This window comes from Schistocerca cancellata, chromosome 4 (assembly GCF_023864275.1).
Source record: "Schistocerca cancellata isolate TAMUIC-IGC-003103 chromosome 4, iqSchCanc2.1, whole genome shotgun sequence".
NCBI lineage: Eukaryota > Metazoa > Arthropoda > Insecta > Orthoptera > Acrididae > Schistocerca > Schistocerca cancellata.
The window spans coordinates 551943730-551959324 of NC_064629.1; the positions used below are offsets into that span (position 1 = coordinate 551943730).

The window sequence follows — 15595 nt, forward strand, 5'->3', positions numbered from 1 at the left end:
CAGCCAACAAAGCATTTCAGTGGGCTTGTCATGGTCCATAATGTGCCTTTCAGCATTATGTATGGTGGTTGGACATTTTTGAGTCATAACATTGGCACAGTTAAGTCATTTTGTGAGAACTAGTTATGTACACTGAGGTCACAAAAACATGGGATAGCATAATGCACATATGCAGATGGTGGTAGTATCATGTACACAAAGTATAAAAGGACATTGCTTTGGCAGAGCTGTCATTTATACTCAGGTGATACATGTGTAAAGGTTTCTGATGTGATTATGGTCACACAACAAGAATTAACAGACTTTGAACACGGAATAGTAGTTGGAGCTAGATGCGTGGGACATTCCATTTCAGAAATAGTTAGGGAATTCAGTATTCCAAGATCCGCAGTGTCAAGAGTGTGCTGAGAATATCAAATTTCAGGCATTACCTCTCACAGCAGACAATGTAGTAACTGACAGCTTTCACTTAATGACGAGAGCAGAGGTGTTTTCACAGTGTTTTCATTGCTAACAGGCAAGCAGTACTGTGTGAAATAACCACTGAAATCAATGTGGGATATAACGATGAATGTATCCATTGGGACAGTGCAGCAAAATTTGGTGTTAATGGGCTATGGCAGCAGAAAATCAATGGAAATGCCTTTGCTAACCACACATCATCATCTGCAGCACCTCTCCTAGGCTTGTGACCATATTGGTTGGACATAGATGACTGGAAAACTGTGGCCTGGTAACATGAAGCCATAGACCTAAGTTGTCAGAAAGGCAGTGTGTGAGCTGGTGGTGGTTCCATAATAGTGTGGGCTGTGTTTACATGGAATGGAATGGAATGGGTCCTCTGGTCCAACTGAATTGATCATTGAATGGAAATCGTTATGTTCAGCTACTTAAAGACAACATCGTAATTTTTATGGATGACAATGCACCATGCCACTGAGCCACAATTGTTCACAATTGGTTTGGAGAACAGTTTGGACAATTCGAGCAAATGATTTGGCCTGCCAGATCATCCAAAATGAATCCTGTCGAACGTTTACGTGACATAATCAAGAGGTCAGTTCATGCACAAAATCCTGCGCTGGCAATACTTTTGCAATTATGGACAGCTATAGAGGCTGCATGGCTCAGTATTTCTCCAGGGAACTTCTAGTGACTTCTTGAGTCCACACTACATCGAGTTGCTGCACTAAACCAGGCAAAAGGAGGTCTGACATGATATTAGGAGGTATCCCATGACTTCTGTCACCTCAGTGTAGATAACTGATGGATTTTTGGTCACCTGGAGATGTTAATTCAGAATGAGACTGATTGTGGCATAATAAACATAAATGAAATACAGCTGTGGTGTTTTTTTATTAACATTTACATTATTCAGCTGTGGAGCACAAGATGATCAAAATTAAAAATGTAAGTTAACTTAGGTAGGTAGGACAAACATTGATACACTGCCTGTTTATACTCATTTCTGTTCTTGCTCAATAGCTTTTTGTACTGCTCCTCCACCCCTGTACACTGATTACTGGAACATTAGCTTTTCTAATGTATCTGCTCGAAGGTATTTTATTGTTTTCCAGGCATTTCTTGCTTTGTTAGCTCCAATATACCTATTGACTCCTCACACATTTCGTCTTACATCAGCCGTTTTGCTGTAGAAACTTCTTTTTTAACCTCTCTATTATATCTTGCATAGCAGTTCCTATCATCACTGTCCTATGTAATTATTCTTCAATACCCTTTATCCATACCAGATTCATTTTCTTAGAACTGTCCTTTACGCCTAAGACCACTAGCCCTGCCCTATCAATGCATTCCTTCAACTCATTGTATGTTGTTGCTGCTGTGTGTTCATTGATGTTCCTAATATTATTTAATTTGCAGGCCAATCTCATTTTGTTTAGAGATTTCACAGAACCTTGTTGTAAACTTTCCAGATTATGTCTGGATGTTTCCTATAGTTTACTGTTCTCTTCAGTCTTACAGAGGATGTTTCTTTTTTATAATTTACTGGTACTTTCGTGTTGATCAATATTCTGCATTTCTGTAGGCTCAAACATCTTGCCTCTTTAATTCTGAATTTTGCAGTTGTGTCATATAGTCTGTTATGAATCTTAACTTCCTTGGAGGTTGCACCTGTGTATACATCAATGAGGCAAAACATTATGTCCAACTGTTTAACGGCATGTTGCTCCACTTTCCGATCACAGGACAACAGAGATTCTGTTTGGCATGGAGTCTACAAGTCCTCAACAGGATTCCAGAACTATGTGGAACCAGATGTCTACATACAAGTCAAGCAATTCCTGCAAATTACAGGATGGTGATTTACAGGCATGCAGCTGGTGCCCGATATGTGTTCCAACAGGTTCAGATCAGGCACATTTCCTGGCCAGGACATCAGTGTGAGTTCACTATAATACCACTGTAGCTTGATTCAAACCTTGCAACAAGGACAGTTATCCTGCTGGAAGATATCATCACAATAGTGGGAGACTTCAAGCATGAAGTGATGTAGGTGGTCTGCAATAATGTTCATGTAGTTCAACTGCTGTCATGATGCCTTCAATTACCACCACAGGACCCATGTAAGCCCAACTCAACCCACAGCATAATTCTGCCCTCACTGGCCCGCATCTAAGGTGCGATGGATGTTTCATGCAGCCATTCTCTTAGTATCCAGAAATGTGATTCATTCAACAGGCAATGTGTTTCTATTTATCCACAGTGAAAACTAAGTGATGCTCTGCCCACTGCAATCACAACTGACGATGTTGTTGGATCAACACAGTAACTCATAGGGCTTGTGTGATGTAGAGCTTCATGTTCAGCAATGGCCTTTGAATGGTGTGCTCCAAAACACTTGTGCCTGCACCAGCATTGTACACTGTCATTAGATTTGCCACAGATTGTTTTCCTAGCCTAGATTACACAGTGGGGGATCCTCCAACCAGTATGTTTTGTGATGAGCTGTGGTTGTCCAGTACCATATGGCCTACTTGTTATTTCAACGTCCTTCAACCACTTTCCATGGGTGCTCATGACAATAGTCACCAACAAGCAACCAGCTGTGCCATTTCAGAGATTCTTGTTTCCAACCACAGCACCACAACAATGTGCCCTTTGTCAAAACCACTTATATCAGTGGATTTCCACATTTACGGTCCGTATCTTTGCTATAATGAGTGCCAATTAATCTCTCTCCTGCTTACATTCTTTCCTTACCAGAGGATTTAAATGTGTCTGTAATAAGTTCCATTTACAAGAAAGGGAACAGACAGGATTATATTCATTGTAGAGGCATCAATGTAACCACCTTGATAGGAAGGTTGTATGGTCAGATTTTGGGAAACAGAATCAAAGCAGAAAGCGTAGGCATCAAAAACAGAGTGGAATTAGAGCAGTGAGATTGTGTATTGGTAATACTGTATATTCTCTGTACAACAGTTGGTAGAAAAAAGATATGAAATAAATTTGGAAACACATTTAGTGTTCATGGATTGTGAAACAGCATATTTCAACGCTGAACAAACCAAGCAGGTAGATCTTGACATATCAGACAACGTAAACAATATGTGTGAAAGATATAAATCCCTAGGGAGTATAATTAATAAACATTGAACATGTGGAGATGACTAGAGAAACTGATTGAATTAAGGGATTGTGGAAAAGAATCACAATAAGATTGAAGCTGCACGATGGACTTTCTAAGATGAGCATCTAGGATCTCCTGCTTGGAACACAGAAAAAAGTGAGGATGTGTGGGAAATAGCATATGAGAAAGATCCCATGATGGATGAAATAGAATGCAGATAACTGTTGTTGTTTGGACACTTTACGAAAATGGGACAAGAAAGAATACACCAAAGTGTGTTTGAATATAGACTGACAAACAGAAAGCGCAGAGGAAGATCATGACTTAAATGGATTCAAGGGATGGAAAGGTGTATGACCAATAAAAATTTCACTGTTGAAGGCACACTGATGCTTTCCACTGGGCGTCAGATGAAGGATGTAACAAGTGGTATTTATTTGGGCTCTCTCCCGATCCAGTAGTGATTATATGGTGCTCTCATGACTAGTGTGTATAAACATTCATTTTCTTTTGTTTATTTTCAGTTGCCAGTAACTACAAATTAATAACAAGATGGCTGGAAACTTTTCCTCAGAACAAAGAAAGTGCATTGTAAAGTGTTATTGGAAATGTGAAAACATGAAAGAAGTACTGGGACAAGTGTGAGCAGAGTTTGATGCTGCGTCACCATCGTGTATAACAATGGAATTACATGACAAGTTTGAGAAAGTGGATGATAGAGGGCTAGATCCGGTGGTACAAGGTTTCATGAGATCCCAAAAGAAGTCCTAAGGCAAGCTGAACATGAATCAGGTGTAATCATGTCAAGTGTTCAATGCATTTTAAAGTAAGCAAAATAGAAACCCTACATTCCCAGGTTGCTTCACATGATGACTGATGATGATCCAGATAGGCACCTAGAATTTTGTGAATAGATTTGTGATAATGAACAGTTGACTGATGTCATTTTTTGGTGAGGCATTGTTTAAATTGAATGGAACCATCAATCACTACAACTGTGGGCAAGAGAGAATCCCGATATTACAGAAGAATGAGCTTTTAATCTTTCTGGGTTGTCACTGTGGTGTGGTATGTCTGTCAGAGAACTTTCCGGACCATTCTTATTTGAAGGAATAGTGATAGGAGTAAAGTACCTTACCATGTTGCAGAAACGAATTGTGCCATCTGTTCACCAACTGTACAGAAATGAAGACCAGTTTTTCAACAAGATGGCACACTGTGTCATTACCATTGCAATGTGCGGCAATTCCTGGATGAAACATTTATTGAGAGGTGAATAGGCTAATGACAAACTGTTCAGTTTCCACCCAGACTTCTCGAGCTAACCCTCTCAGTCTTCTTTTCGTGGGGAACTCTAAAGGACACCATCACGAGAGAGGTGATCATGACTGCCTGTGGATCCATTCCAGTGGCAACCATAGTGCGTGTGTCGATCTGTTCTGCCATCTTTCAGATTCTGTATTAATGCCAGTCGAGGACATCTGGAACATCTTCAACAGTAAAACATCATTAATAATTTCTGACCGTATATGTAACTTAAAAATTCATAGTTTTAGTTATCTTTGTTTGCATTATTAAAGTTCAAACAGTGCAAACCCTTTTGTGGAATACACTGTACTGTATTAATGGTATGCTATATGATTCAGTCTTGTTGATTAAAGGAGGATATTAGTGTTTAACGTCCCGTCGACAACGAGGTCATTAGAGACAGAGCGCAAGCTCGGGTGAGGGAAGGATGGGGAAGGAAATCGGCTGTGCCCTTTCAAAAGAACCATCCCGGCATTTGCCTGAAGCGATTTAGGGAAATCACGGAAAACCTAAATCAGGATGGCCGGAGACGGGATTGAACCGTCGTCCTCCCGAATGCGAGTCCAGTGTGCTAACCACTGCGCCACCTCGCTCGGTTTGTTGATTAAATGTCTAGGCATTATTTTATGAAACAACATCCAATGGAACAAGCACATAATGTCTGTTGTAGAGAAGGTGAGTGGCTGACTACAGTTTGTTGGGAGAGTTCTGGGGAAGTGTAGAGTATTAAAAAAAATTCACATTGAAGGAAGACATCTAAGTAGTTCAGAGGTGTTCATTACATGTTGGTTCAGTCAATACAAGAAGGTTACAGAAAGGCTTTTGAGCTTATATGGGAAGCTTATATGGGGAAGAAGACAAGATTTACTTGAAACACTATTGAGGAAGTTTGGAGAACCAAAGTTTGTGACAAACTGGCAGAGAAATTCTACTGCCCCCAATGCTCATCTTACAAAAGGACAAAATAAGACTTACAGGCAGTCATCTTCCCTCACTCGATATTTGAGTGAAACAGAAATGGAACAGCTACCAATCATCATCTTCTTCTAGTTCTTTTCCACAGCATTGTCTTGCTCCTTGTACCTATTGAAACCCCCCCCCCCCCCCTCCCCGCTCCCGACACCCCATATTTTAATCGTATTCAGTTTCCTTTGATAATTTATTATGTATTTTATGTCTGATTCTTAAATTATTATTTCTTGTTTCCCTACCATCTTCCATCAAGTCTGGTTATTCTTTTTCCTGCATTTATATGCATTTACTTTTCCTATACATCATATTATTTTCAAGATTTTTCTCACATTTATGATCCACAAACTGCATCCAACTCATTGTTCATTCACTGAAAGTTGAATTATAGTCCACTGATTCTCCAAGTCCCTTTCCATACCTTGTGTTTCTCCGTACGCAAGATTCAAAATAACACCTCCTTGTCTCCAGCATCATCACATTTTTTTGTTTATCTCATATTGTCTGCTGTTTGCTTCATTCTCTTGTTGAAACAGTGGCCTAATAATTTCCCAAAGCTAATGGAGGGATAGATGGCTAATTAGAAATTTATATTTGAACCAGAGAGCAAGAGTAAGAATAGGAGGTGTGATGGATGAAGAAATTGAACTGGGAAAAGGTGTAAAAAAAGGGTCATTGTTTATCAACAACGCTGTTCAGTATCTGGAGGAAATTATTAATGAAAGTTTTGATGGAAGAAGAGGAGTTTGTATAGGGGGTCAGAGAGTGGAGTGTATAAGATTTGCAGCCAACATGGTTGTGATGACAGAGAGTGCAAGAGAGATGGAACAAATGTTAGATGATCTAAACACAAAATTAGAAGAATATGGAATGAAGATTAAAAAGAAGAAAACAAAATGAGTGTTAATTGGAGGAAAGGGGAGAAAATGCCGTTTGAAAATAGGGGGAGAGGAAATAGAGCAAGTGAATAACTTCAATTACTTGGGAAGTGTAATAATGGATGATATGTATTGCTCAACAGAAATTAGGAAAATAATTGCAATGGCAAAAGAAGGATTCAAGAGGAAACAGAAATTACTTTGCGGACCACTAAACAAAGATCTGAGGGAAAGACTTGCCACATGTTACATCTGGAGCATTGTATTGTATGGTGTGGAGACCTGGACATTGAGGAAGGAAGATGAAAGAAGATTGGAGGCACTAGAGATGTGGATAAGGAGAAAATGGAAAAAGTGAAATGGGAAGACCGAGTAATGGATGAAGAAGTGTTAAGAAGAGTTGGAGAAGAAAGAAACATACTGAAAGTCATCAGAAAGAGAAAACGGAACTGGATTGGACATTGTTTGAAGAGGGACTGTTTATTGGAGGAAGGAATAGATGGAATGATGGAGGGAAAAAGGGGAAGAGGAAAAAGAAGATATCAAATGCTGGACAATATACCATGGAGACAAATATTCAGAAATGAAAAGACTGGCTATGGACAGACAAAAGTGGAAGAGGCTTAACCCATGACAAAACCTGGCCTAAGGCAGAATACCATAATTATTATTAAATGGCAGAATGTTTGGTTTGTCATCTGAGTTTCTGTCAGGTACATAGTGGTGTCACTGTATTGACAATTCATAGGTAGCAATGCGATAGTCTCTCATTATGCCTGATTAGTTTTTGTGCATCTTATAACTTTCTTTAAGTCTTGATAGCTCTTGTAGAAACTCTAAATTTTTAGTAATGTTCTTATTTTGGTAAATTTGTTTCAGACTGTTCCAGCTCTGTTGTATAATCTCTACTGCTTAGCAACAAATCCTGAGGTACAAGACAAAGCATATAGAGAAATCGAATCAGTTCTCAAGGAAACTGATGAAATAACAGTTGATGTTCTTAACAAATTGCCTTACATAAAAGCAATTGTGAAAGAAACTTTCAGGTACTAAAAGATACCATAGATATTGACTACAGTAATTTTGGTCCATTTACAGGAATATAAGCTTAATTCGATTATTGATTTCTACCACTAACATTCAATCTGGAAAGGACAAATTAATCAACTGTAAGGAGACACACACATTGTTCTGTGCACAACGCAACAATGTGATCTTTGATAATACATAATTGCAACTTAATTGTTATATCTCAGTTTCACTAGCCTGGCTATTTCCATTGGATTAATGCTCTAGAGGGCAGATCAAATGAAATCCCTCAAAGAAAAAAAAAGACATGCAAAAATATATGTAGGATGAACATTTGGTCCTGGCAAGTGGTTATGGCAATAGTGTTGTTCTAGCAACAATATGCATTACAATTTTTATTTCAAAATTAAGTATATTATTGCAAATATTGCTGATAACTTGTCACTTACAGGTGACAGAACAACGTCCTTATTTCACCATAATGAACACTCTTGAAGGATGCATTCCTTTGAAAATATAAATGAGAGTTTAATAAATCTTTGAAAAACGTTTGAAGGGTCTCACACAGATATGATTGATTTAACATTAAGTTTGCAGAATTATTCTTGTCAATGTTTGTATCTTATTCTAGCAAAGAATAGCTTATTCTTATTATTATTATTTCTTTCTATTCTCAGACGTTATGTCTGGTCAAAAATGGACAGTGACGCAGACCTTGATCAAGCGTGACTTCCTTTTAACTGTACGGTATATGTTATATTGCATTTAGGAACTTTTGGGTCATTGAAATGTATCAATAATTACAGATTTTTGTAGTTGTATATATATGTTTGGATGTAGCTGTATTGCATTGATGTACTGGTGGATATTGTGAGGTATGACTCCTGTAGTTGATAGTATAATTGGTATAATGTCGACTTTATCCTGATGCCACATGTCCTTGACTTCCTCAGCCAGTTGGATGTATTTTTCAATTTTTTCTCCTGTTTTCTTCTGTATATTTGTTGTGTTGGGTATGGATATTTCAATTAGTTGTGTTAATTTCTTCTTTTTATTGGTGAGTACGATGTCAGGTTTGTTATGTGGTGTTGTTTTATCTGTTATAATCGTTCTGTTCCAGTATAATTTGTATTCATCATTCTCCAGTACATTTTGTGGTGTGTACTTGTATGTGGGAACGTGTTGTTTTATTAGTTTAAGTTTTATGGCAAGTTTTTGATGTATTATTTTTGCTACATTGTCATGTCTTCTGGGGTATTCTGTATTTGCTAGTATTGTACATCCGCTTGTGATGTGATCTACTGTTTCTATTTGTTGTTTGCAAAGTCTGCATTTATCTGTTGTGGTATTGGGATCTTTAATAATATGCTTGCTGTAATATCTGGTGTTTATTGTTTGATCCTGTATTGCAATCATGAATCCTTCCGTCTCACTGTATATATTGCCTTTTCTTAGCCATGTGTTGGATGCGTCTTGATCTATGTGTGGCTGTGTTAGATGATACGGGTGCTTGCCATGTAGTGTTTTCTTTTTCCAATTTACTTTCTTTGTATCTGTTGATGTTATGTGATCTAAAGGGTTGTAGAAGTGGTTATGAAATTGCAGTGGTGTAGCTGATGTATTTATATGAGTGATTGTTTTGTGTATTTTGCTAGTTTCTGCTCGTTCTAGAAAGAATTTTCTTAAATTGTCTACCTGTCCATAATGTAGGTTTTTTATATCTATAAATCCCCTTCCACCTTCCTTTCTGCTTAATGTGAATCTTTCTGTTGCTGAATGTATGTGATGTATTCTATATTTGTGGCATTGTGATCGTGTAAGTGTATTGAGTGCTTCTAGGTCTGTGTCACTCCATTTCACTACTCCAAATGAGTAGGTCAATACTGGTATAGCATAAGTATTTATAGCTTTTGTCTTGTTTCTTGCTGTCAATTCTGTTTTCAGTATTTTTGTTAGTCTTTGTCTATATTTTTCTTTTAGTTCTTCTTTAATATTTGTATTACCTATTCCTATTTTTTGTCTGTATCCTAGGTATTTATAGGCATCTGTTTTTTCCATCGCTTCTATGCAGTCGCTGTGGTTATCCAATATGTAATCTTCTTGTTTAGTGTGTTTGCCCTTGACTATGCTATTTTTCTTACATTTGTCTGTTCCAAAAGCCATATTTATATCATTGCTGAATACTTCTGTTATCTTTAGTAATTGGTTGAGTTGTTGATTTGTTGCTGCCAGTAGTTTTAGATCATCCATGTATAGCAAATGTGTGATTTTGTGTGGGTATGTTCCAGTAATATTGTATCCATAATTTGTATTATTTAGTATGTTGGATAGTGGGTTCAGAGCAAGACAGAACCAGAAAGGACTTAATGAGTCTCCTTGGTATATTCCACGCTTAATCTGTATTGGCTGTGATGTGATGTTATCTGAATTTGTTTGGATATTAAGTGTGGTTTTCCAATTTTTCATTACTGTGTTTAGAAACTGTATCAATTTAGGATCTACTTTGTATATTTCCAAAATCTGTAGTAACCATGAGTGGGGTACACTATCAAAGGCTTTTTGGTAATCAATGTATGCGTAGTGTAGGGACCTTTGTTTAGTTTTAGCTTGATATGTCACCTCTGTATCTATTATCAGTTGCTCTTTACATCCTCGTGCTCCTTTGCAGCAGCCTTTTTGTTCTTCATTTATAATTTTGTTCTGTGTTGTATGTGTCATTAATTTCTGTGTGATGACTGAAGTTAATATTTTGTATATTGTTGGTAGGCATGTTATGGGGCGATATTTAGCTGGGTTTGCTGTGTCTGCTTGATCTTTAGGTTTCAGATAGGTTATTCCATGTGCAAGTGTATCAGGGAATGTGTATGGGTCTGCAATGTAACTGTTAAATAATTTAGTTAGATGTGAATGTGTTGAGGTGAACTTCTTTAGCCAGTAATTTGCTATTTTATCATTTCCAGGGGCTTTCCAATTGTGTGTAGAATTAATTGCTCGGGTGACTTCATGTTGCAAAATTATCACTTCAGGCATTTGTGGTATCATCTTGTATGTGTCTGTTTCTGCTTGTATCCACCGTGCATGCCTGTTATGTTGTACCGGGTTTGACCATATGCTGCTCCAGAAGTGTTCCATGTCTGTTATGTTTGGTGGATTGTCTATTTTAATGTGTGTGTTATCCATTGTTTGGTAAAATCTCTTTTGGTTTGTGTTGAATGTTTGGTTTTGTTTCCTTCTATTTTCACTTTTTTTGTATCTTCTAAGTCGTTTGGCCAATGCTTGCAATTTCTGCTTTTTTTCATCTAATTGCTCTATTGCTTCTTGTTGTGAGATTTTACCTAACCTTTTTCGTTTTTTGTCTGATATTTCATTTCTTATAAATTGTGTTAACTGTCCGATGTCTCTTCTCAGTTTTTCTATTCTGATCTGTAACCTGTGTTGCCATGCTGGTTTTGTGGGTTTCTTCTGTGTGTTGGTTTGTTCTGATCTCTGCCTAGTGTGTATATTTAGTGTAGTGAGTGCTCCTATATAAACCAGTAGTTGTAACTCTTCCATAGTTGTGTTTTCATTTATTTTGTTGTGTATGATTGTGTTGATAGTTTTTATTGTTGTTTCGACTTGTGGGTTATTTGGCGGTCTATGCAAGAATGGTCTAATGTCTGTATTTGTGTCTTTGTATTCTATATATGTCAGCTGAAATTTCTCTTCTATATCTAACACGTGTCTCTCTTCGTGTTCTATTTGTGCTTGTTCTGGTGGCTGTCTTAAGATTTCGTTTCCCTCTGATTGTTTAATTGATGCGTGTTGGTCTTTGTTTGTTTGCTCTGGGATGTTTGAGTCCATTACTGTGTTTTCTTCCTCTTCTGATTGCACATTATTTTGTTCCAGTATTTGTTGTACTTGTTGTTTGATGTTTTCTAATTCTGACTGGGGTATCCTGTTATTTTTGATTATTACACGGATCTGATCGGCTAGTCGTTGTTCTGTTAAAAATTTTAATTCCGGGTATCTGGTAATAAATGTTGTGTATACTTGTGATCTGTATCCAGTTGTGTTGGTTCCTAGGTTTGTTGCTTGGTAATAACAGAACATGAGGTGTCGATTAACTTCATCTGACCATCTCATCCTCTGTCTTTGTTTTCCTTCTAGGGTGGTTGCAGGAAGCATATCCTGCAAAACACCTCTATTCGGATTTAAATCCTTTTCCAGTTGGCTAGCAGTGTCGTTACCATTGTGGGCGGGCATAGGGTTCAAGCGTCGTCCCCGACCATGACGGCACTTGTCCGAGGCTTCTTTAGTTCTGTCCTGAACCAAGTAATCACACTAAAAGGGGGGTTAGCCCTATTAGTGGTTTGTTCTTTTCGTCGCCTTTTACGACTGGCAGAACATACCGGAGGCCTATTCTTCTCCCGGGCCTCCACGGGGATTATTATTATTATTATTATTGAATAGCTTATGGCTCATCATTGTTACCACCACCACCATCATCATCACACAATAGATTACATACAATATTGGTGACATCTCAATAACAAGACTTATTGTTCATCTTTACTAATTAAAACAAAACTGCTGCATGGCTTTAGAACTTATTAATGAAAGCCTATCAGATGACTGCAGTGTGTGAAAAATGCCAGAAACTGATATGCTATTCAATAATGACTCTTACGTACCAGAAGAAAAGATCAGTATGCATGTGGTGATACTGAGTGTCTAGATTAATTCGGGCATACAAACTTGATACCAAGAACAATGTGTGAGTTTGTGTCTTTGAATATTCTATTGCCTTTGTTCTTCTCTCTCGTTATTATCTTGCTGTACACTTGCGTTGTGAAGTATGTACCTCTTATTGTGTATTGATTCATGTCAATAAAGTGGTGAGACTCATGGAAACAGTACCTGCATATGATGCTGCATACTCACCACTATGAAACTCCCACAACAACTGTACATTTTCAACAAACTCTGAAAACATGCAGCGCTATATTCTTACCAAGTCAATGGATGTTGTGGAACATCAAAGGCTATTAGGATCTTTTGCCAATATTTCTTGTGCTTCTAATGGATTATGTAGTGCAATGGACAATAGAGAGCTATACAAGTATGAGGATACTTGTGAAAGTGACTGCAACTGTCCTCCTACATGTGTACAAGAATGTGTTGTTTCTACATGGTGAAATTCTGTGTTGCCTTCCACAGACCTGATTGACTTCTTCCTGACAGAAGAGCAGCAGAAACTGATACCAGCAAGCATTACTGGACCTACATCAGATTTTAGTGCCCATGTACAACATGTGGGTCACACTTCTCCTGATTTGATTTGTGCTTCAACACTGGGTCAGATACAATGAAATATTCCACATTACTGTATCACGTGGTGAGCATGCTTCCATCATCAGCAATGTAATCCTATCACCACCTGTCTTTCTGCAAATTTGAAATGGCTAAGATGGTTCATTACAGTGATCATGCAAGCCTCCAGAGCAACAAATCTGCCAGGCAATTTTCTGTGAGTAGTTGAACGGATGGGGACACCGTTGCAGTTCTCATACCAGCTATGATTTTAGTGGACCCTAAATTAATGCCAGACAATATTCTGTATGCCATATGGGTGAGAAAATTGCCTCACAGGATTCAGGTGTCCTTAATAACTAATGGAGGACACACACAAGAGGTTAAACTGCAAGTGGCTGACCGTGTTTTGCATTACAAGATGGATGTCCTTTTTACCCAACAGCCACTAGTGAAACATGCGCGTAGCACCCCTATTGTGCAATGATGTGGCAAGCAGCAAGTGAGCAGGGCTGTCTACAAAGCCACCGCAGCTGCCTTGGTCTACACCATCGCAGTAACTGAGCAGGGCTGAACACATCCGAAGATTCACAATGCTCACGCCACAGGTCAACATCTCTCAGTTACTGAGATGCACAATGATCAGGTGACAATAACAAACTGACCAGTTCTACACTCTACTCAGAGTGCTAACAGCAGCCAGCAGATTGTGTGACAGTCCTGGTTCTAGGCAAGTTTCGGTGCATCCATGTACAAATGCATATTTCCATGTGAGCATCAGAATGCCATTTGTGATCCTGATTATGTGTCAGAGGTCACAAAATTATTAAAGCATGCCAAGCTACCAGACATGTGAATCAAACTAGCTTTCTTCCCACATCTGACCATAATGGCTGCCCCTACATTTTTGACATTAGTACCAACCACAATTTTCGGATTGACTTGGGTTCTGAGATAAGCACAATCCTAAACAATACTGTCTGTCCTCACACTTCAGGTACATTGCTTCAGTTGAAAGTGGTAAATGGCTCAATTATTACAGACTATGGCTGTACCAGCAGCACTGTTCACTTCAGTCATGGCAACACATTTATGTGTACTTTTTTGTTAGCAGATGCTAATGAACCCCGGTTAGGGGCAGACTTGCTGCACTATTTTCACTTGTGGTCTGATTTGAGAGAAGAAGCACTTTTTAACAGAGTATCCACCGATAACATTCGCAAACCCCTTTAGTGTTGGCTGTTCCACAGCATTCAGAAGCACTCAAACTTCCTGTATGAATACTTACAATCCTCACTTAACAATCAGCTGGCTGCAACAAAACATTCATACATGAGCAACAAAAGAGATTGTCTAGCACTGAAAGAAGAAAATTCCTTGTTAAACGAGACCCTTCATGGCTGGTGCAGCAAACTGGTTGAGGATAACATAATTGAAATTATCCTCAGTTGTCAATCTAATTATTAGCCATCACCTGACTTCTGCCTTAAGGCATTTTGCAAACCATGGAGGACTTACAGAAGAGAGTACAAAACTTCATTAACAGTCACAGAGACAACAGGGAATATAAATGCGTAGATGAGTTGCTCAACTACACTTTATTGGTTTTGGATGCGGTTGATGCTAAAGGTGACCAGAACACATGTTGTTTCTAAAGAAAAGCTGTACACATGATCCACAAATGCAGCACATGACTGGAAGCATTGTTGACAACGTGACCTATTCTTCACAACTTTTCTTCAGAATCAGTGGCATACCAATAGGTTAGTGACAGTGCACTTAGTGACAGAACCTCACTGAGCGCACTGTCACTAACCTGTTGATGTGCCGCTGATTCTGTTGGTGTGTCGTGTGTGTGTGTGTGTGTGTGTGTGTGTGTGTGTGTGTGTGTATGTATGTATATGTATATGTGTGTGGTACTTCTCAACCCCTTACCCATCATAGCATTAAGGAAGATATTGTGCATAGGACAGAAACTACCAATGGGACATCCATCTTTCATCAGGCATGGTGGCCACCCCATGATAAGCTGCAGATAGCCAAAGGCAATTTGGATGAAGTGTTAGAAAAGGGAATTGTGCCTGCTTCCAACAGTGCATGGCCTTCCCAAATACATTTTGTTCCGGGAAAAAAAAAGTTACCTTTTGGATGTATGGAGATTAAAGAGCACTTAATGCTTGAACTGTTCCCAACTGGTATACTGTACCAAATATACAAGCCTTGTCTCATTCATTATCAGGTGCTTCAGCCTTTAGTGTTGTAGACTGCCAGAAGGCTTTTATACAGATACCCATGGCTATAGGAGACATTCTAAAGATGGTTGCAGCTACCCTCTTTGGGTGGTTCAAGTTTTTGTACTTGCCATTTGAGTTGAAAAATGCTGTGCAGACTTGGCAGTGTTTTATTGATTCTGCTCGGGGCAAGTTTCTGTTATGCTTCCCTTACCTCAATTACATGTTAATTTATTTTTTTATCTGCACCAAAACAGCATGAAGAACATCTCCAACTAGTCTTTAATATGCTGGCTCAA

General features: G+C 38.5%; 1 protein-coding gene across 4 annotated transcripts in view; it reads left to right on the forward strand.

Moving 5' to 3' along the window:
* The window catches only part of LOC126185173 (probable cytochrome P450 CYP44), a 244453-nt gene that overhangs the window by 150892 nt on the left and 77966 nt on the right, over positions 1-15595 (forward strand). For all 4 annotated transcript variants that reach the window (XM_049928016.1, XM_049928018.1, XM_049928019.1 and 1 more), the window contains one exon: positions 7627-7793. In XM_049928016.1, the coding sequence (XP_049783973.1) occupies positions 7627-7793 (167 nt within the window). The remainder of the gene's footprint in view (positions 1-7626; positions 7794-15595) is intronic.